The sequence below is a fragment of the Sinocyclocheilus rhinocerous genome, unplaced genomic scaffold (genome assembly GCF_001515625.1).
Source record: "Sinocyclocheilus rhinocerous isolate Xijiao unplaced genomic scaffold, SAMN03320098_v1.1 scaffold2561, whole genome shotgun sequence".
NCBI lineage: Eukaryota > Metazoa > Chordata > Actinopteri > Cypriniformes > Cyprinidae > Sinocyclocheilus > Sinocyclocheilus rhinocerous.
This window is the reverse complement of record NW_015660886.1, coordinates 383,804-404,952: the sequence shown is the minus strand read 5'-3', so window position 1 is coordinate 404,952 and position 21,149 is coordinate 383,804. Positions and strand designations below refer to the sequence as shown.

The following is a 21,149-nucleotide window of genomic DNA, read 5'->3' as shown; positions in this document are numbered from 1 at the left end:
TTTTTTTGCATCTCCAGTGAATGTATGTTGATTGGAGGATGTTTGCGCTGGAAAATGAGACGCTGGCACTGAGGAAGAGCATCAGTTTCTGCGGCGCAGTGACGTTGTTTTGCACACGTGTGGATGAACGTCTCTATAAATGTTCATGTCAAACCCAGAGGAAGTGACTGATGTTCATCAGCTGACAGCAGAGCCAGGAATGGATCACAGATTTCCTCATGGTGGTCCTCCATCCGCTTGACAATAGCCATGTTTTCATCCACCTATTTTTATGCATATTTTGGAATATCGCATAAAATAAAAACACCAAGATGTGCATAAATTCTAAAAATGTATGTGCACAATTGAGTAGGATCAACTTTTTTATCCGATAAGAAAAAAATGTGCATAAACTACGATGGAAACATTTACCGAATAAATTCCACCATGCGATATTACAATTTTGTGCATAATTGTGGATGGAAACATGGCAATTGAACATTTGATTTAGTTCAGTTTTCAATCAGTGTATTTCGTTGTTATTTTCATTGTATTATTTTGGGGCTACGTGTGCTGACTTGATTTTGCATTTATTAAAATAAATCGATCATTGTTCATGTTTAATGAAGATGGGCTGTCAAGGTTTGAATGTGTGTATCAAAAACAAAATGATTTTGTATTTTTTCTTCCGTTTTAAAAACGTGTTTCACTGTTCACCATTTTTTTTCCATTTTAATTACTAAACAACCAAAACAACTAAAATCAATTCATATTCCTTTCAAAATGTATATTTTGTAATAATATTTTACAATATTTCTGATCAAATAAAAGTAGCCGTGGTGAACATTAAGCATCAAAAACATTTTTTTTTTAAATCCTAATTTTTTAAAGTTTAAAATGTATTATGTATAATGTATATTATGTATATAATAAATAAACAAACAAACAGAGATGCATAGATTTTGATTTCTTCCTTGATTTGATTTTCACTGAACGAACCACTGCTCAAATCTAAGGACGGCACTGAATGAATAACGACAGCAGCGCTGCACGAACAGAACAAACGTTTAATAAGGAACACAAGCTGAACACATGGTTTTAAAACAGGAACATGAGTATAAAACATGATAAAACACGTGTGGGTCACACCAGCCTGAGCTTGAGCATGGTCCTCCAGCGGTCCTTCAGGTTGACGGCGGTGCGTCCGGTGAAGGGGAAGGCGGAGCGGATCTTCTCCCAGTGTCCCACGCCGAAGCGCTGCACTCCCTCCTTCAGCCACTCCGACTCCTGCACCGTCCACATCTGACACACACACACACACACACACACACACACACACACACACGTTAGTGCACACTTCACACACACAGGAGCGGCTGATGGACAAATACACACCTTCCTGCTGTACTTCTTACTGGACCGATCTGAAACAGACAGACGTGAGGCAGAAACATTAGCGTATGATCACATGTATAAATCTCAATTTCACAAAATTGACACTTGTGACTGGTTTTGTGGTCCAGGGTCACATATAGTTTAGCAATATCACATATTTTCCCCCAATATATCAGCGCAACTGCACTTTCAATAAGTTCATATTGTTTATGCTACATTTTAAGCACAACATTGTTTGTTTTCTGTCAATTTTGCTGTATTTCACGGCTGAAAATAGATCCAGACAACTGCTGCGCGTCTCTGAGCAACATGCAGTGTTATTTAATTGCTGAACGAATCAATGATTCAACAATCCATTCAGAATGAAAGTCACTTGCTTTATTCCTGAATGAATCAGCTGTTTAAAAGAATCGGTTGAGTAAATAATTCAATGACTCACTCATCACGACAGTCACTTGCTGCCACCTACAGGCTGTTTTAGTTTCATGCTTAAAAATAACATTTCAAATGTCAATATTCAAAATACTGTTTTTAAAATAATCTCATAGCATTATTAGGTAACACTTTATTTTAAGGTGTCCTTGTTACAAATGTTATATGCACTTACTATTATAATAACTCATGCTTAAAAATAACATTTCAAATGTCAATATTCAAAATACTGTTTTTAAAATAATCTCCTAGCATTATTAGGTAACACTTTATTTTAAGGTGTCCTTGTTACACGTTACATACACTTACTATTATAATAACTATTAATTATGCATAATTACATGCAAATAACTCTAAGCCAAACCCTAACCATATAGTAAGTACATGTAGTGAATTAATATTACTCCATACTTAAATGTATAATTATACTGTAACAAGGACACCTTGACCCATTATTTATGAAACAGTAATTGCACTGTAAATACATTTATTGCTGCTTCAGATGCACAGCCTGCAGTCAAAGATGGATTGTGTTGATCCTGATTTCATTTGATTAGTAACAGTCTACAGTTTCTTATTCTAATTGAAGTTACTGATTAAATGTAAGACTTTAACATAAAAGAAGAAGCATACTTCTAATAAGATTAGGAAAAATGTCCCTATAATGGTAAATTTCGCCTGTAAATCAGTTTAAGGTGGGAATCAGTTAATCGCAGGCGATTCCTCGCCGATAATGAACGTGATATTGTGTAGCTTGTCAATGAACTACGGCTCTCTGTTTTAAATGCCGCTCCGTCTGAAAGCAGGTGATGGAGATTTACTACTAATCACAGAACCGGCTTTACTGACGAGATGCACAGGACAATCGTTTGCACAGCCCTAGTTTAAGGTGGCAAGTATCAGAGTAAACAGTACTTCACAGAATATGAAGAAAACCAGCACAAAACACACTATATCATCAAAATATCACCACACAATAATGCCTTATCATCAATAGCAATGGTAATTATGGATACTAATATGGCACGGCTAGTGTGTGCACCTGAAGTGGCGCTGAACAGTGACTCCTCGTCGCTCCAGTTCTCGTGCGTCCCGGACACGTCCTGCCATCTGGCCCTGAAACACACACACACAGGGTCAGTCCGTGTGACACACACACACACACACACACACACACAGCGTCAGTCTGTCTCACACACAGACACACACACACACACAGCGTCAGTCCGTGTCTCACACACAGACACACACACGCGTGCGCGCGCTCCTGTCACACGGACCTCCTCCTCCTGTGAGCTCCTCCAGAGGACGGAGAGCTGCGGCGGCGGGGCGTCTGCGCTGCAGGAGACGAGCTGTGATCCTCAGACTCGCTGGACACAGTCACACTCCTGAGGAGAAGACACACGTCACATACGGCCCATCAGAGCCCTGAGGAGGATGATGATGCACAGTCACAAACACACCTGTTCTGCCTCGGTGCGTCTGTGGCGCTAGGACGAGCAGGAGTCGAGTGCTGGACGGATGAACCTCCATCCTCCACCTCCATCTCACTGTGAAACACACACAGTCAGTTATTCAGTTCAACACTCCACAGGCAAAACCACTCGACATGTCTCCTTTCAGACTGAAGGAAAGAAAACATCCAAAACTCACATTTAAGTGTCTATTTTACTGCCATTATTCAATCCATATCTTAAAAGGCTGCGAGTTGTTTTTTTTAACCAATGCTGTTGTTCATGATTGAGCTTTAATCGTTTGAAACCAAATCTTCCATTAAATTGACAGAGAAATCAACATGAATTCAAAGACAGACGTACCTGCTCTGGTTCTGTGTGTCTCTGTCTGAGCGTGTGACGGATGCAGGGCTGCTGGGACGAGCAGGAGTCGAGACCGGAGCGGATTCACCCGCACTGAAACACACACACACACACACACACACACACACACACAGTGCAGTCAGCAGTGGAAACAGCTACATATAAAGCAGGGGTGGGGGAAAACAGTCCCAGTCCTCACCTGAGATCGCTCTTCTTCTGCTGCTGTTTGTGTCTGGATGAGCGTCTGCTGGCTGGAGGAGACGCGGCGTGATCCTCAGACTCCACATCACTGGACAGAAGGATCCTGCGGGAGACGGCGCTCAGTGACTCTGAACACACACGTGTGTCTGTGATGAGGACGTACAGTCGTAAACGCACCTGCTCTGCCTCTGTGTGTCTCTGTCTGAGCGTCTGACGGCCGGAGAGCTGCTGCTGCTGCTGGGACGAGCGGGAGAGCAGACCTGAGCTGAGGAACACTGCACCTCCATCAGCACACACTCAGACTCACTGAAATCAAGACACGATCACCAGATTCACTCATTAAACCACAGAGAGTCTCTTCTGTTGACAACACATTCATAAACCATTAGTAATGGACGATGCTCGGCACATGTTGTGTTGTCACAGCAGTAACAGTGAACTGAATCACGAGCTGCTCGTGTGTAAATGAACACAGTGCAGCACTTTGAGAGGAATATGAGCGTCCAGTCAGCGTATAGAGCGCAGTCCAGTGTTTCAGTCCATCAGAAACACCTATAATCACATCAACTTCTCCATCGCTGACTAACGTCTTCATTAAGACTTTGTGTGGCTTTAGTGAAGACTTTCTCTAATAAGAATACAGTTCTGTCTTCCACATTTTGCAAACACCTGCACTCATGCACTTGATTGATTCTTGAAGTGAACTTCTGCCTGCACACTCTGTTCTGGACGAGTGAACGCGAGCACAGAATAATGATTTAAGCTTACAATGCTTTTGGGAAGTGAAGCTCAGTGTTGTTCCTCATGGCTCTTATAAGACTGCATTATTAGACATTATGCAGCCATAGGAACAAAACTATACAGGCTAAATATGAACTATGCCTGATTGCGCAAAAATGTCTGATTTAGTGCCCTAAAGCACTTCTATGCACATCCCAGGTGCAGAATGATGTGCTTTAACCTGTTAACCTGCACGCCGCAGTTTGGGACTCACAGCTGAAAATGGCGTACCTAACTTAAAATGGTAACAGTTCCTGACTTCAGTGTGCACTATATATTGATTGTAAGATAGCGCAACTAAACAGACTTACTTTGTGATAACTCCTTATCAATACAACATAATTCAGAAGGGGGGAACGAAGCACAAGGGAATTAATTGAGTGACTAACCAATGCAACCCAAGAAACAAGAATTAGACCAATAAACAAAACAACTGACAAAACTTATTGAGGAGGGAAAATAAAGCTCTCCGAGTTCACACAGTATATTCAAAAGATGTATTTGTAACATCAACTCTTATAACTGTCTGCAAACCATAGCTGTTGTGTGGAGCACTTCTCATGACAAACATCTGACTGATCAGACGGTTTAGCTGTGATTACGGAGTGCTTGATTTGATCAGAGTGTCAGTACTGCACCTGATCAAGTCTGAATGATCATGGAAGCTAAAATAATGATCACAACTATTACATCATTTTAATTCTGCATCCCAAGCCCATGCCAGTTAAAATAAAATAGCCCAAAGTAGCGCAATTACCATGTCCCATATATAAAAATGTAATTTCCACCCCAAAGTACATATTTTACAATCACTGTTATGCACATTTATCATAAACACAGCTCAAATGCTTCCTACTAGTGTGGTCCAAAACATTTAGCCCAGTTTTATTACAGGTAGAATGCAAAATGTTTCAGTACAAGCATTTCAACCAGATATAATTTATGCAACATTTCAAACCTTTAACCCACTGGAGAAAATCAGCCCATGGCAACAGTTTAAAAGCAGCCCAATTTCGTGGAAAAAAAACAACAACAACAACCCTGCATCCAACTCTAGCTGCAGAAGTCAGATTTGACTGATCACGGGTCAGAAGTAAATAGAGATAACTGACAAGATGTTGGAGGATTTGCTCCTCAACTGATCCCAAGCTCACTGACAAATATCTTTTATCGTAAGATGTGCTCCCTTTACACAGTGCGTGCGCGATCGCGAAATCGAAAGTGAACTGCGAGCGCTCATTCAAAGGGGATTTAAATACCCCACATATTGATAGCGGCGCCCTGATGCGCGAAATGGTTTCTCTTACACCAATTTTTTTTTCAGTGTAGTTAAGGGCAATGATCTGACTGAACTCTGTGAAAAGCCACACCTTTTGCAATAATTCTTTTAAATGTGTATATTCCTTTTTCGCATTGCCTGAAAAACCACCTCATGCGAGCGTAAAAACTTTTTTGCAATATATGGGCGTTTTTGCAAAATTGACGCGTTTCCATTAGGCGTATTTTAAATTCGCAATTTCAATTTGCACAATTCGAAGGGTAATGGAAACGCGCCTAGTGATAGCAGTCATACAGTAATCACACGCTGATGTGTGGTCATACAGATTGTAATCATGCAGATACAGCCACATTCCCCACAAAACACACACACACAGATATGAAAAATGTTGAAGAAGAAAAAAAGAATTATTTGTGCAAAAAGCCGATCGTTAAGTTACGCCCCCAACAGATGACAGGTGCGTCACGAGCCGTCACGAGACAGCCAGAATTCAAATAAACAATATTCCGCGTATCTTTGACTTTTTTTTTGTGGATGGTCTCATTCTGTTTGTGACACTGTATGCTACAAAACCATGTTGCTTTTTACTACCAAGATGCAGTTTTTTGAGCGCAAGTTATTCCATAACGGATACAAACAATAACTGTCCCCGAAGAAATGAGACGTAAACAAAGGAATTACCATCCATATTACAACGTTATTGCTTCGTTGGACTAAAAGTGCTCTATGGGTGTTGTTCAGTGGACCCTTAACTAAACCGGGATTTACAGCTGTGGACGCGTTTATGACTCGTTATTACGATGAACCTGGTACGTACTGCGTTTTGATTATGCATGTTTTGATGTGTACCGCTTACACAGATTTAGCAAATACATTCTTTATAAGCCTTCCATTGAAAAACAGCGATCTATTGTCGATGCTTGAGGCTTAGACCTTTAGAATGATATATAGTTTGTCAAGATTAATTATGTCCCGTTTCATTTAATCTATTCGTAAACATTGACACGTGCAAACAAAGAGGCGTCCAGGTGCGGGTTAACAGGTTAATGCAGCATTACAGCAAAACTCGCTCCATAATGAAAACACTAGATGATGTATGCCTCTGTCCAACTGTTAACATTTCACTGGAGATTTACATTATTAGTACTGTGTATAAATGACGAGTTTCGAGTGTCATTAGCCTCATTAAAACTGAATGAGAAGCGGTCCTAACGGTTGATCAGATGCTGATGATACGAGTGTGAGCTCGTGTGAGTCCCAGTCCTCACCTGAGATCGCTCTTCTTCTGCTGCTGTTTGTGTCTGGATGAGCGTCTGCTGGCTGGAGGAGACGCGGCGTGATCCTCAGACTCCACATCACTGGACAGAAGGATCCTGCGGGAGACGGCGCTCAGTGACTCTGAACACACACGTGTGTCTGTGATGAGGACGTACAGTCGTAAACGCACCTGCTCTGCCTCTGTGTGTCTCTGTCTGAGCGTCTGACGGCCGGAGAGCTGCTGCTGCTGCTGGGACGAGCGGGAGAGCAGACCTGAGCTGAGGAACACTGCACCTCCATCAGCACACACTCAGACTCACTGAAATCAAGACACGATCACCAGATTCACTCATTAAACCACAGAGAGTCTCTTCTGTTGACAACACATTCATAAACCATTAGTAATGGACGATGCTCGGCACATGTTGTGTTGTCACAGCAGTAACAGTGAACTGAATCACGAGCTGCTCGTGTGTAAATGAACACAGTGCAGCACTTTGAGAGGAATATGACCGTCCTGTCAGCGTTTAGAGCGCAGTCCAGTGTTTCAGTCCATCAGAAACACCTATAATCACATCAACTTCTCCATCGCTGACTAACGTCTTCATTAAGACTTTCTGTTGATATGAGTTTGAGCTCATGTGAATCTGATTGTGAATCACCTGAGATCGCTCTTCTTCTGCTGCTGTTTGTGTCTGGATGAGCGTCTGCTGGCTGGAGGAGACGCGGCGGGACCCTCAGACTCCACATCACTGGACAGAAGGATCCTGTGGGACACACAGATCTATCAGCCCTGATTATCACCGAGACCTCTCATCCTGGTGATCTCTGTGGAGCTGCTTCGACACAGTCTGTACTGTATAAAGCCCTGCGTTAAGCTTCTCAATGGGCAAAACACATTACCGTTTCACGATCAAAACACACAGTACAGACACTGGGGCAAAAGTATGGACTCCGTGACTGAGAGCTGCGTGGTGAAGATGTCTGATGCTGACGCACCTGTTGTGTTTCTGTGTGTGACGAGCAGGAGTGCAGATCTGAGCTGATGAACCCTCACTGAAACACACACACACACACAGCGGTCAGACACTGGACGGTACACAACACAATGATCTGGCATGTGACCTGCTGCTGAACCTGTTCTGTGTGTCTGAGCGTCTGACAGATGTCTGGACCTCAGGATCGTCTGAGTCTGGGCCGCTGGGAACGACGATCCTGAAACACACGCTGCCTTCAGAGAAGAGCTCAGGCCCATTCACACACACAACTACACTACCAGTCAGAAGATCTGTGATGCTTTTTAAAGACGTCTCTTCAGCTCACCAAGCCTGCATTTATTTGATCCATAATACAGCAGAAACAGTGACATTTTGAAATATTTTTACTGTTTAGAATAACTTGAATATCTGTTAAACTGTAATTTATTTCTGTGATGCACAGCTGTATTTTCAGCATCATTACTCCAGTCTTCAGTGTCACATGATCTTCAGAAATCATTCTATTTTGATGATTTGGAGCTCAAACATTTATTATTATTATTATCATCAATATTTAAAACAGTTGAGTATATTTTTTCAGGATTCTTTGATGAATAGAAAGATCAAAGATCAGCATTTATCTGAAATAAATAGAAAATATTTATATTTTAGATAAATGCAAATGCAAAAAAAGCATTAAAAATCTTACGGTCCAAAATCTTCTGACTGGTAGTGTAAGTCAACAGCTGTAAGCAGAACTACAACAGCAGCTATAGTCAGAATGCTGGAGCTCTGTAACGTCACACAGGTTCTGATTGGCTGTCAGTGTTTTTAATGGTTCTGGAAGCGCTATTGCTCCTCTGTGTGGTTACGGCTGTAAAGCCCCGTTCACACCAAGGACGATAACTATAAAGATAATGATATTAGCGTCCACACCAGCGAACGATATCGTCTGCTTATTCTCAGCACATGCGCGTGCGTCTGTCGCTTTAAATTCTCCAGCTCGTGACAGCAGGATGGATTCTGATTGGCTGTCAATGTTTGCATCGTTCATCAAGCTGGGAAAAAAAATCGCTCTGAAAGAGATTCAAACGATATCGTTTCTCTGCGCCTTTATCGTTACAGCTGTGGTGTGGACTCTGCCGTTCTTTATTATTGAGAACGATATCTTTATCTCTATAGTTATCGTGCTTGGTGTGAACGGGGCTTTAGAGTGAATACTGTGAGGGTCAGATCTGTGGAGGTCAGTGACCTGATCTGCGTCTCCTCCTCGTTCTGAGCCTCCTCCTCAGCGCTGAGCTGGCTGTCGTCCTCCTGCACCAGGCGTGAGATGGTCATGCCGGCGTATGCTGTCTCCGGCTGCGTCTCGGACAGGGCCAGGTGCAGCTCGGGGCACTCCTCTTCCTCCTGCTCCTCCTCCTCCTGCTCCAGCTCCTGCTGCAGCTGCGTGAAGGAGACGCTGACGCCGTAGCGCTCGCTCAGCACGCCGTACACCTGCCGCAGACTGCGCAGACTCAGACGCGCAGACACACTGCTAACACACACCAGGAACAAGAGCAGACACATTTATACACATGCACAGGATTGGTTCACGTTTACCTTTTTATATTTACAATTGGTCTAAGGTTAGTAAATGTATGTGCACGAGTCTTTAACACCTGCCGCAGACTGCGCAGACTCAGACGCGCAGACACACTGCTAACACACACCAGGAACAAGAGCAGACACATTTATACACTAGCACAGGATCGGTTCACATTTACCTTTTTATATTTACATTTGGTCTAAGGTTAGTAAACGTATGTGCTCGAGTCTTTGTTTTTTTTTCTTTAAATAACTCCATTAAGCCTTCAGTTTTAGTCATTTCTGTATTTCTACTTCTTATATTTCAGAGTTACCAAGTTCATTTCGTTTCATGTTCATTTAGGTTTTTTAACTTCACATATTTTCGTCTAATATTTACATTTCATTTCACGGTTGTAATGCACAGGATTAACATCAGATGCTTTACGTACACATCCATATTGCCATTTCAGCATTAATTATACACTATTTTAGTATTTATGAATATTTTGAGTTAGTTTTTACTTTCATAGCTTCAAAGCTTAGTAATTGTGCTTTTCTCACATTATTAGTTATTGCTTGTATTAATATTTTGAGTTAGCTTTTTATATTTCAAGTCATTTTAAATTACAGTTTAAGTTTTAGTCATTTAGTTATGTGCTTTATGTTTCTATTTCTACATATTTTATCCCAGTTTTAGCTATTTAAATATTTCAACTTTTCAGTTAGTTGCCAAGGCAACATTTTTAATGTTTCATTTAAGTTTTTAGTATTATTTACATACTATTGTAGAATGTATTAATATTTTCAATGGGCTTTTATGTTTATGCCATATGATATAATATATATATGTAATTGTATGTTGATATTATATAGGGATGTAACGATACCATTTTTTCCGATCTGATCCAGAAAATTCTGAGTATCGGCCGATTCTGTGCTAGTTGGTACTAGTTTTCTTTAAATCAATGCAGAATTTCTATACCTCAATGTGTTGATCTGATCATCACTCTTTTGTGTGTTAAACACAATTACTAAATATAGACAACTTAATTTTAATGAAAAATAACAAATGAAAAAATATATAATCATAATCTATGACAAAAATACTATTATAAACTAGGTTAGAGGATAATTTAGCAGCTAAAGTTATTCTAGGAAAATCATGAGTGCACAGTAATTTTATAAAATCTAAACATTTAGTGAAGTAATGTTATTAAGTGGGTAACAAATAGAAGTGAATAAGTGTGCACTAGTAACAGCACTAGTTGACGTCTCACTGGTGCTATGCGTGTTTACCCATGATCCTCTGCGGCGGCGCTGGTCTTCTGTCTGTCCTGTGAGGATGAGGTGACGGGCTCAGAGCTGACGCCGGGGTGTCCGGATCGCTTCAGCATCTGCACACACACACACACACACAGGGTGAGGAGAGACAGGAGCGTCTGAGGCGAGCGAGGCGAGTGAGGCGCACCTGCAGGAGGAAGGGCTCGGGGACGCGGTACAGCCGCTCGATGAAGTCCAGCATGTCCTGCTTGAAGTCGGCGTAGGAGCTGAGCTGCAGCACCGAGTGAGAGGAGCGCCGGCGCCGGATCAGGCTCTCGAACAGCTTCTTCTGCGCACACACACACACACAGAGAGAGCGAGTCAGAGACGTCACACACCAGACACACCGCAGCTCCGTCAGCTCCTCACCTTCCCGGCCGAGTCTGCGGCGTCGCTGAAGTGTCTCAGCAGCACCTCCTCGGCCCTGGCGAACTCCCCGCCGCGCAGGCACACCATGACCAGCTGCACAGACAGACAGAGACACGCTCAGGGTTTGTGCAGCCTTCTGAGAGAAATTCAAGCACTTTTAAATGACTTCCAGGCATTGCAAGCAGCTATTTTCAGCTCAAAACACGATCCAAGTTAAATGTCATTTTCAATGGTATGACCAAAATATAGTTTTGTGGTAAACAAACACCTACGTTAAATTAAAAAAACACATCAAATCGCCATTATAACCAGTAGAAGGCAGCACTTATCGGCTTATTAGTCATTCATTTCTACTTTTAGCTTTATATTTAGAAATTATAAAATCACTGTTATAAACTACCAAATCATCAAGAAATCAAATTGTGTCAAAGTGTTGCACTTTTTTTGTGTCTGAAGTCAGAAAAGTCACAAAACGCCTCAAAGAACAAACTTTTCTTCAGTTTGCGACCGAATGACATAGAGAGCCATCCACTTGCCGCTCAGTTCTGTGTAATACTACAGAAGAGTAGTGCAGGTCGTGTAATAAGAGCAGAACACACAGGTGTGAGATGAGGTTTTGCAGTGTGTGTGTGTGTGTGTGTGTGTGACCGTCTCGATGATGGCCTGCTTGACGCGCTCCTGCTCCCGCAGGGGGACGCTCATGTCCCGGCAGATGCTCTCCAGCACGCTCAGAGCCGACTCCAGAGGGGTCTTGGGCTCCTCAAACGTCAGATCTGCCGCAGAAACACCCATCAGCACCGGCGCTCACACTCACCAGGCCTCAACACTCACTTTGCTCAGAACTAGATGCTGATTTAACTTTTTAAACTCTACATCTACAAAATGATGAATAAAGAATGTGCATCATTGTGTTTTTGATTTTCTCTTCTTTTATTTAAGGCGATGTAAACTGAATCATTATATATTTTATGGTAATTATGCAGTAATATAATATTTTGTTTATGTAACAGTTTTATTGCACATTGCAAAAAATAATCTTTGATTCCGTCAAAATAAAAGCGTTAAAGTGCAGCATGAATCGCTGACAGCTAGCGGTTTAAATGCAGTCCAGATTCAAAATATCTCTTTCAAGTGTAGAAATTAGGAAAGAAGTATTGTATTTTCCCTGCTGTAGTGTAAAGCAAAAATAATATACCTATGAAATATTCATTTTCATTTTTTTTACAGTGCAATTGTTTTACAATATATGGCTATTACGGTCATTGTTGTTATTATTATATTCTAACTTGTTTGGCTTCTCAAACACCAGTGTGAGTGTAATTTAGACTGAGACAGTAGATCACAAATAAAAAGAGGGTTGAGTCCGCTTTAAAGTTCAGCTACAAGTCAATTCACTGACTTTTTTCTGACTTAAGTTTTCTTAGTTAAGAACATGGGTTGCAGCTCTTAATTTTGAACTCTCAAAGTGCAATAGATAGAATAATTTAACTTTAAATGTACAAAATGTTCAGTTTTTCCAATTCTTCATTTGTCTTTTTTTTTTGTTGAAAGGAACACTCCACTATTTTTGAAAATAGGCTAATTTTCCAGCTCTGCTAGAGTTTTTGTAGGCCGATATGGCTAGGAACTATACTCTCATTCCGGCGTTCATTTTCCGCCGGTCTTATCGTGTAATAGTCAAGTGCTCAAGCGCAAAGACCACAAGTGTGTGGGTATTTGGACAAGGGGGTAGTGGTCGACCGATATATCGCCAAGGCCGATAAATTTGGCATTTTTCAAATATTGGCATCAGCCGATAAGTTTTTCTGTTTGGCCGATGGCTGTCGTCATTATCAGTTTTGTCTAATAATCAGATAGAATGGTTAAACAAAGGAATTAAATGTATACAAAGTATTATATTATTAGTAATAGAAAGGCAAACATAATACTTTCTCGTTTGCCGTCAGCATTCAGCAAATACGCATTCATATCATTTAAACAAATCTTTGAATGAATAATGAACATCTAATTTCAAAAACCTTGCAGACTTAGTTGGATCCAGCTGTGAGATCGTGAAGTGTGCATGTGTGTATCCTGCATGTGATTTCAAATTATGCTGCACTTTATGCATTAGCCCACTGTCATATTCATGTCATTTTCACTGTGTGCTGTATGTAAAATGAGTGTTACCTTGGCTTTATTTGAAAAAATATGATTCCCAATGCACACAAACTTCCCAGAATACTGAGTGCCCTGTTGGTTACAGCGTTTACTCCCTTTTCAATTAGATTTTTATTAAATATTTATTTATTTGTGAAAAACTTTGTCATCTAAAGTATACGTATGTTTATTTTACAGATTTATTTTTTAATCCATTTTCAAATTTCTTAAATATTAATTAAAATAAATAAAATTATATCGGCCCCCCTGCTTTCCAAGATATCGGCATCGGCTGTCAAAAAACACATATCGGTCGACCACTATCGTCATGACGCGTCACTTCCGCTCACTCACCGAGCTTGTCTCCGTTGTTGATCCGGGACAGGAACTGCATGCAGCGCAGCTTGACGATCATGTCGCTGTGTCCGTCGACGGGTCTGACCACCAGATCTGACACGACACACACCAATATTATTATAGTGAGCGACACACAGACCTCTGGCGGGTTGTGCAGGTGTAGCGCTAAAGCTAAAGCTAGCGCTAGCGCGGATGTAAACAAACCCACTCACTCTCGATGATGCTGGTGAAGTGCGTGAAGGCCGTGTAGTCCGCGTCTCTGAAGGCGCTCAACGCCTTGAACACGTAGTAGTCGAAGCCCCATCGGTTGATGATCTGCTCGTCGCTCAGGGAGCGCACTTTACTCGCGGACTCGCTCATTCCGATCAGGGTTTAATCGCAGCACACGCGCTTCCCGCGCTCAGACTGCAGCAGAGGGCGGGGCGCAGCGTCAGGCGGCGCCTCTGATTGGACAGAGCGATGTGACGTGAGGCTGATTTCAGAACACGTGAAGGGAATTGTTGATAGATATGCCCCATTAACTGATCATAAACTTATTTCTTTAACTCTTACAGGCTCAAAGAGGATCTCTAGCCTTAGAGGGTACAGGGCCTGTAATAATAATCTTCTTAAAGATGATAACTTCAATGCCTGCGTTAAAAATATTTTTGCAGGAATGAAGGATTTAAAAATAAATGGGATTTTTTCCAATATAATGTCAGAAAGATTGTTAAGAATTTAATCAACAAACAAAAGGAAATAGAATTACTTGATAATTGAAGTCCATTTTTGCGTATCAATACCACGAGTTTTCGTTTTTATTTGGCGTACTATGTATACGCATTTTCATGAGTCCGGGCTCTTCAGTCACAACGCTGCGTTTATAACTGCATGAGAGGATAATATATGAGCTGTAAGCTTCTGACACGTTGCAAGCTTAATTTAACATCACACTGACACATGTATGGAATGCTCGGAGTCAGATATGCAAATGAGTATGTTTTGACGTCACTACAGGGAAATAACCTGATTTATTAATCAAGTCATGTAAACGCAGCTTACTTGTGTTGTCAGGTTACTGATCTGCATGCAAACGGGGGAAACTGGTTATTATAATAAGCTGATATTGGTGAGTTATCAGCTTTCTGGTGTGCATGTAAACGTGCTCACTGTGTCAGACTGAACTCTGGGATGGATGTTTGAGGAGAATCAGTGCCACGTCTGAAGAAGGGCGGAGCGAGGACGCGACGCGACGCCCTTCATCTTCACACTCACGCTCGACTCTGCCCCCGCGTCAGTTCTGCGCTGTATCGACTCCTAAACGCGTTCAAACTTCAGCAAAAGACACTTTCGTTCGTTTTAGGAACTCTGAACTGCCAGCGTGCGAGTTTGTGAGGAACTGAAGTCGTTCTTCTAGAAGTTCTTGTGAATAAAGCGATTAGAGCCGCGCGCGTCTGTCCCACGGACACAACGCGAACGCAACGCGCCGCTCGCTGAGCATCGGAACGATGGCCGCTAAGAACAGAAACAAGAACAGCTCGCAGCCGAACAACAGCGAGAAGACGCTCGCCAACGCGCCGCCCGACAGCAGCCCGCGGAGCGCGCAGAGCAACGCGTCGGGCTCGCCGCTGAAGCTGCTGTCCGCGCTGAGTTACCTGGGCTTCGTGGCTGGGACCGTGATCGCGTCCGTGTGCTTCTATCAGGAGCTGTCCGAGATCAAGCACAGCAGCTCCAGACACGAGCAGTGCGTGCAGAAGAGCGCAGACGCGCTGCAACAGGTCAGTGTGAGTGAGGAACATGTGCACTCAGAACGTGCTGAGATGCTGTCTGTGGTTGTGACTGAAGAGCGTGAGCTCAGTGCTGTTGCTTCATCTTTCACTCGGATGCATGTGATGAGTTCACAGTAAGTTCTCCAGGACTGACCCAGGACGATGTGGTGCTCTGTGATTGGCTGACGGCTCCTCCTTCAGACCTCTTGTCCAAACACACACACTTGCTGTCTCTTGACCACTTATTATATGACCGGTTTCCAGTGTTTGGCCCAAGTGAGCATGAAGACCACAAGTGTTTGCATAGCTTTATTTTAATTTTAAAATCAACTTCTAAATGTCTGTTCGGTAGTCTCTATAACATGACACAGTTTAATATGAATACTCATCATTTATTCCAAAGCATGATGCATGATGGGATACTCTGAGCCTGGAATAGACATAGGTGGCCAAGAGCGCAGGTGTGGGTATTTGGACAAGGCAAGAGTCTCAGAATCACACGTTTGCTCGCTCTGAGCCGGGAGTCCTGACAGACCAGACCTGAGCGACTGGTTTGGTTTCTCTCACGGCACGAGGCCTGCAGGTCATCTCTGTTGTGCTCCTGTAACCCAGCGCTTCAGTTCCAGGCGATCAGGTCTCTGTCAGTCCTAAAACACACAGACTCATGAAGAAAGTGCTTCTGTCGAACCTGAAGGCAAGAGACGTGTGCTTCATGTCTTGAATGTGTACTTGCAGTGTACTTCAAATCTCAAAAGTACACTTTTTAAACCGTGTACTTGCAGATCACATATTACTCAAATGCCGCTTAAGACACGTTCATGATGTATATACTGAAGCACATCATATATCTGTTATATACTGTGTGCATTAATGCATTTGAAATGTACTTTTCTTCTAAACTTCATTACACTTGCTTACACAGTAAGGTAACTAAAGGAAAGGAACAGATTTGGTGTTGGTCAGTACATGATAAACAATTATTTTTTTTTTGACTGTAAAAATTCCTGTTTTTAATGTGTCTGAAATGCAACGCATCGTAAAGTAATTCTATGGCAATTTAACAAAATGCAAGCAATAGAATTAAAAATTATCAAATGTTTAAAGATGAAGATTAAAGCAGATGTTGAATAATATGCTTTAAATTGCATGTTTATTACTACTGTGCACTTCAGATCCAATTTATATTTAATATATATAAGGATGTGAATATATATATATATATACATACACTGAATATAATAGTAAATTAGGCCAAAAAGCCTCTTTATAGTGTTGTAAATACACTGGCAATTTAAATTGAACACAGAATTAATGTTTTAAAATTCATTCTAAATTAAGGCCCATTAAAAAAAATTAATATGCATTTAAAATCAGTTAAAATGTTTATTTATGATCAGACTACTTATTATAATACAGTATAGTGTGTTTATTTAAAATACACTTTTTAATGGTTCTTGAAATGCATTTTAAATATACTAAACAAATCACTCTTAAGTCCATCTAATTGCATTTTTAATATACGTTTGAATTATAATACATTTGAAATTAATTACAAATTATATTCAATAATGTTTTGAAAACATTACATTAAATTCACACTAAAGTGGATTCTTTTAAAGTCTATTATTTGTGTAATAAGTACACTTTATACACTTGGTTTTCACAAGGGCGAACGAAACAAAGGAATGAAGTTTATTTTTACTAAATTCTGTCATTATTTATTCAACTTCAGCTCATTCCAAACCCGTATCTCTTGTGAGTGCAGTACTGAAGGAGATGTTTAGAAGAATGTTTGCGCTGCTCTTTTCCATGCAATCCAGGTGAAATCTGTCCAAAAATAACAGCATCAAAGCACCGTGAAAGAAGTACATATGACTGTCTCTATCCTCCAAGTCTTCGTGTGAGGAACAGGCCTAAACTTAACCCTTAGACATGGACACGTTAGTGAAGGTTAATGACTGTGAGTAGTGATTTTAGACAGTCTGTTCAAATGCACACATTAATAATGCATTTTTCTATTAAATTACAAAAACTCGCTCTGATATAGAGCCCATCTTACTCTTTATTTCCTGGAGATCTTCAGAATGTCACTGAATAATGACCTACCATATATTTGACTAGGAGCGCAACGCTCCCTAGTATGCAAAACATGCTTCAAAACAGGAAGAAACACACCTTTCTGAGGTGATCTTCTGAAGACCTACAGGTGCGTTCACACTTGGCATGTTTGGTTCGATTAAAACCAACTCTGGTGCGATTGCTCTGTTAGTGCGGTTCGTAAGTGTGAACGCTGGTGCGCACCAAACAAGCGGACCGAGACCACTTAAGATGGGTCTCGGTCTGCCTCCAAACCAACTCTGGTGTGGTTCAAATTAAATATGGACGCAACACGGACCAAATATTCTGGTCTGCGCAGCAATGCTTTAAGTCGAACACACCTATTGTTTGGGGTAAGTTCCGTCACAAAATATGTTCACAACCTGATTGGTCGGGTTGAATGACATGTATGACTATGCCTTTAGATTAAGTATCTTTAGGTTTGCTGTCAAAAGTGTGAACAGATCGTGGTTCTTAACTTGACCTCGCATGCGCAAAAGAACGATATGAACAGGGTTGCCAGGTTTTCACAACAAAATCCACCCAATTGCTTCTCGAAACTAGTCCAAAACTAGCCCAATCATGTTCTGGGGGGGTAAATATTGTGTTAGTGGGGTCACGAAGTTGAAAAACAACCCGCGGCAACAGTGAAAATGTAGCCTGATTCCGAGGGAAAACTGCGGACTTGACAACACTTGCGGAGCGCACTGTCATACTAGACTAAACACGGAGGACATAAAGTAAGCAATTGTGTGTTTATTTATAGTGTGTTTTGCCGCAGAAGCCAGAGAAATTCTACGCAGGCAATATGAAAAATAAAGACAAGGATGTGACGAAAGAGAGCATGATACGAGTCTTCATGTTTAGCTTGTATATAGAGTTGTCACTGTAATACTTATGAGTTCTGACACATCACTGTACTTCCACTGATTACTTTCGCAACTGATAACTTTGGGTGTGTCAAATCTTTGAAGTGTCTCCCGTCAGCGCGGAATTATGACGAATGTCGATCTAGAGTGACGTAAAAGTCGCATTTATTCGGACATGACGGTTCACACTGCAGTCGCAAAACATCTGACCTGTATCGGATTTAGTACCACATGTGGAAGTGGCACAAATCTAAATGGAAAAGATCAGATTCCATGTGCTTTATGCAATGTTTTGCAATGCGACCGCAGTCTGAATGGTCATATGGGAATTAGGGTTGCAAAGAGGTGGAAAGTTTCCAGTAAATTCCGGAAACATTCCAGAAATGTTGAAAACTTTCCAGGATTTTTGGGGAATATTCCAGGGATTTTTGGAAAGTTTCCGGAGATTTTCCACCCCTTTGCAACCCTAATTGGAAATCATGCGACTTTTACGTCACTCTAGATTGGCATTCGTCATAATTCCACGCTGTACATATTGGCTTCTGCAGCAGATCACACTATAAATAAACACATAATCGCTTAATTTATGTCCTCCCTGTTTACTTCCGCATGACAGCGTTGACAAGTGTTGCCAAATCCATCAGTTTCCCCACAGAACTGGGCTACTGTTGCCGTGGGTTGTTTTTCGACTTTGTGGGTTGAAGCGACCCCTCTAACACAATATTTACCCCCGGGAACATGATTGGGCTAGTTTTGGACAGCAATTGGGCGGATTTTGTTGTGAAAACCTGGCAACCCTGTTCGCATCGTCTTTTGCGCATACGGGTCAGTTCAGAACCGTGATCTGTTCACACTGGAAATCTAATAGTGGCCACATGTAAAACAACAAAATGTGAACAGCTATATAAAAAATCGGATCTGAGCAAAATAGTGCTCTGAATTGAGCACTAAGGCTTGCAGTGTGAACACAGCCTAAGTGTCTCTGTCCATCTGTGTCTCCAGATCAGGTCTATGCAGGCGTCTCTGGAGGCTCTGGAGAGCGCGGTGCTCAGCGTCAGGACTGATCTGGAGCGCACCGGCCGAGCCGCGCAGAAAGGAGAGGACAACACCCGGCGGCTGGAGGACTCGCTCCAGAACCTCCAGAGCAAGATCTCCCAGGAGCTGACGCAGGCCATCCGGGAGGTGAAGGAGGTGCGGGAGAAGCACGCCTCGTCCCTGGAGGAGCGCCTGTCCCAGCTGAGCCGCTCCACAGCCGAGTCCTCCGTCCAGCAGAGCCGGTTCCAGAGCGAGCTGCAGGAGCTCAGGGCTCGTCTGGAGCAGCAGGACGCTCCGGCGCTCCTCAGGCAGGAGCTGGAGTCCCTCAGCAGCGCCGTAGCCACGCTCCACACCGCCAGCGAGGTGTCCGAGGGGAACACAGCCGTGCTGCGCGAGCAGATCGCAGCGGTGAGCGCCGAGCAGCAGACTAGGAACAGGGAGGTGGCGTCTGTGTCCGAGGACGTGGAGGCCGTGAGGACGCTGCTGCAGAGCGCCGCAGGGAGCCTGAGGGACGAGGTGTCCGCGGCTCGAGCCGACGCTCAGAGCGCCTCGGACCAGATCCAGAGCCTCAGCGACCGGCTGGAGCACACCAGCACCGCCCTCCAGAGCCTGGAGACGCACTCCAGAGACCAGCTGCTCCAGCTGGAGAAGCACAGAGAGGACGTGGAGGTCCGGCTGAAGAGTGTGGAGGAGAGCCAGGAGGGCATGGAGTCCTCGCTGACGGAGCAGACCAACAGACTGAACGCTCTCGCGGCCAAGCACGAATCCCAGCAGCGCTCGCTGGGTGATTACAAGACGACCGCCGAGACAGAGAGCCAGGCGCTGAGAGACGGACTGGACGGCTTGAGGAGCCGCCTGGAGGAGCTGCAGACCCAAGTATCTGAACTGGACGCTGGTCAAGAGAAAGAAGCAGTCGATGCATTTAAAAACGTTACTTAGTGAGCCCGAGATGAGCTGCTGGAGGCAGAAACGGTCGTTCAGGATGATGGGTGCTGTGGGCGGTGGAAACGTGAAAGCTCTCTATCAGAGCGATGAATGGGTGAACTGCGGTCTCTTCAGTCGAGACACAACTGCACTGTAGTTCATAGCTGCTGAGGTTTTCCAGGGCTATCGGTCATTCTCTCTCTGAGCTCATCACCATTGTAGTGGTTTTCCAATAAAATGATTAAAACCCTTCCACACTAGCATGTCTTCATCTAATCTAATGCTCTATAAGATACCTAGAAATGCATAAAATGAGAACGTTTAACACGTTTCAGTAACCTTTTAATAATATAAATGTATTTTCCATATAATTATGTTTGTTTAACTGGTTAATCAGCCACGGTCTACTAGAGGACCTCAAGATGACTTAAAATAAGACAAAACAAGCATTGGTCAGCTAAAAATCAACTAAAACAACTGAAATCAAGACATTTTATGATTTTAATGATTTTAATACACCCTTTAGCTGCTGAGGTTTTCCAGGGCTATCGGTCATTCTCTCTCTGAGCTCATCACCATTGTAGTGGTTTTCCAATAAAATGATTAAA

At 42.5% G+C, this 21,149-nt stretch overlaps 2 protein-coding genes across 5 annotated transcripts; one reads left to right on the top strand and one right to left on the bottom strand.

The window, feature by feature from the left end:
- Window positions 1-1,032: 1,032 nt before the first annotated feature.
- On the bottom strand, window positions 1,033-15,559 carry terfa (telomeric repeat binding factor a). 3 transcript variants are annotated; one of them, XM_016535176.1, is made up of 21 exons: window positions 15,503-15,519; window positions 14,081-14,311; window positions 13,866-13,961; window positions 12,021-12,145; window positions 11,373-11,465; window positions 11,152-11,292; window positions 10,980-11,077; window positions 9,370-9,651; window positions 8,278-8,355; window positions 8,140-8,196; window positions 7,803-7,907; window positions 7,331-7,459; window positions 7,152-7,256; window positions 4,002-4,130; window positions 3,823-3,927; window positions 3,624-3,716; window positions 3,270-3,356; window positions 3,087-3,194; window positions 2,849-2,922; window positions 1,375-1,403; window positions 1,033-1,281 (listed from the first exon to the last, which is right to left on the bottom strand). In XM_016535176.1, the coding sequence occupies exons 2-21, from the start codon at window positions 14,226-14,228 to the stop codon at window positions 1,123-1,125; spliced, it is 2,241 nt and encodes a 746-aa protein (XP_016390662.1). In that variant the 5' UTR covers window positions 14,229-14,311; window positions 15,503-15,519; the 3' UTR covers window positions 1,033-1,122. The 3 variants fall into 3 exon arrangements, with proteins under 3 accessions (XP_016390662.1, XP_016390663.1, XP_016390664.1); XM_016535177.1 differs by lacking the exon at window positions 8,278-8,355 and having other exon boundaries at window positions 15,503-15,520; XM_016535178.1 differs by lacking the exons at window positions 3,823-3,927; window positions 4,002-4,130; window positions 7,152-7,256; window positions 7,331-7,459 and having other exon boundaries at window positions 15,503-15,559.
- Window positions 14,842-20,820, top strand: ckap4 (cytoskeleton associated protein 4). 2 transcript variants are annotated; one of them, XM_016535198.1, is made up of 2 exons: window positions 14,842-15,625; window positions 19,585-20,819. In XM_016535198.1, the coding sequence occupies exons 1-2, from the start codon at window positions 15,356-15,358 to the stop codon at window positions 20,554-20,556; spliced, it is 1,242 nt and encodes a 413-aa protein (XP_016390684.1). In that variant the 5' UTR covers window positions 14,842-15,355; the 3' UTR covers window positions 20,557-20,819. The 2 variants fall into 2 exon arrangements, with proteins under 2 accessions (XP_016390684.1, XP_016390685.1); XM_016535199.1 differs by lacking the exon at window positions 14,842-15,625 and adding an exon at window positions 17,909-18,066 and having other exon boundaries at window positions 19,585-20,820.
- The last annotated feature ends 329 nt before the right edge of the window (window positions 20,821-21,149 follow it).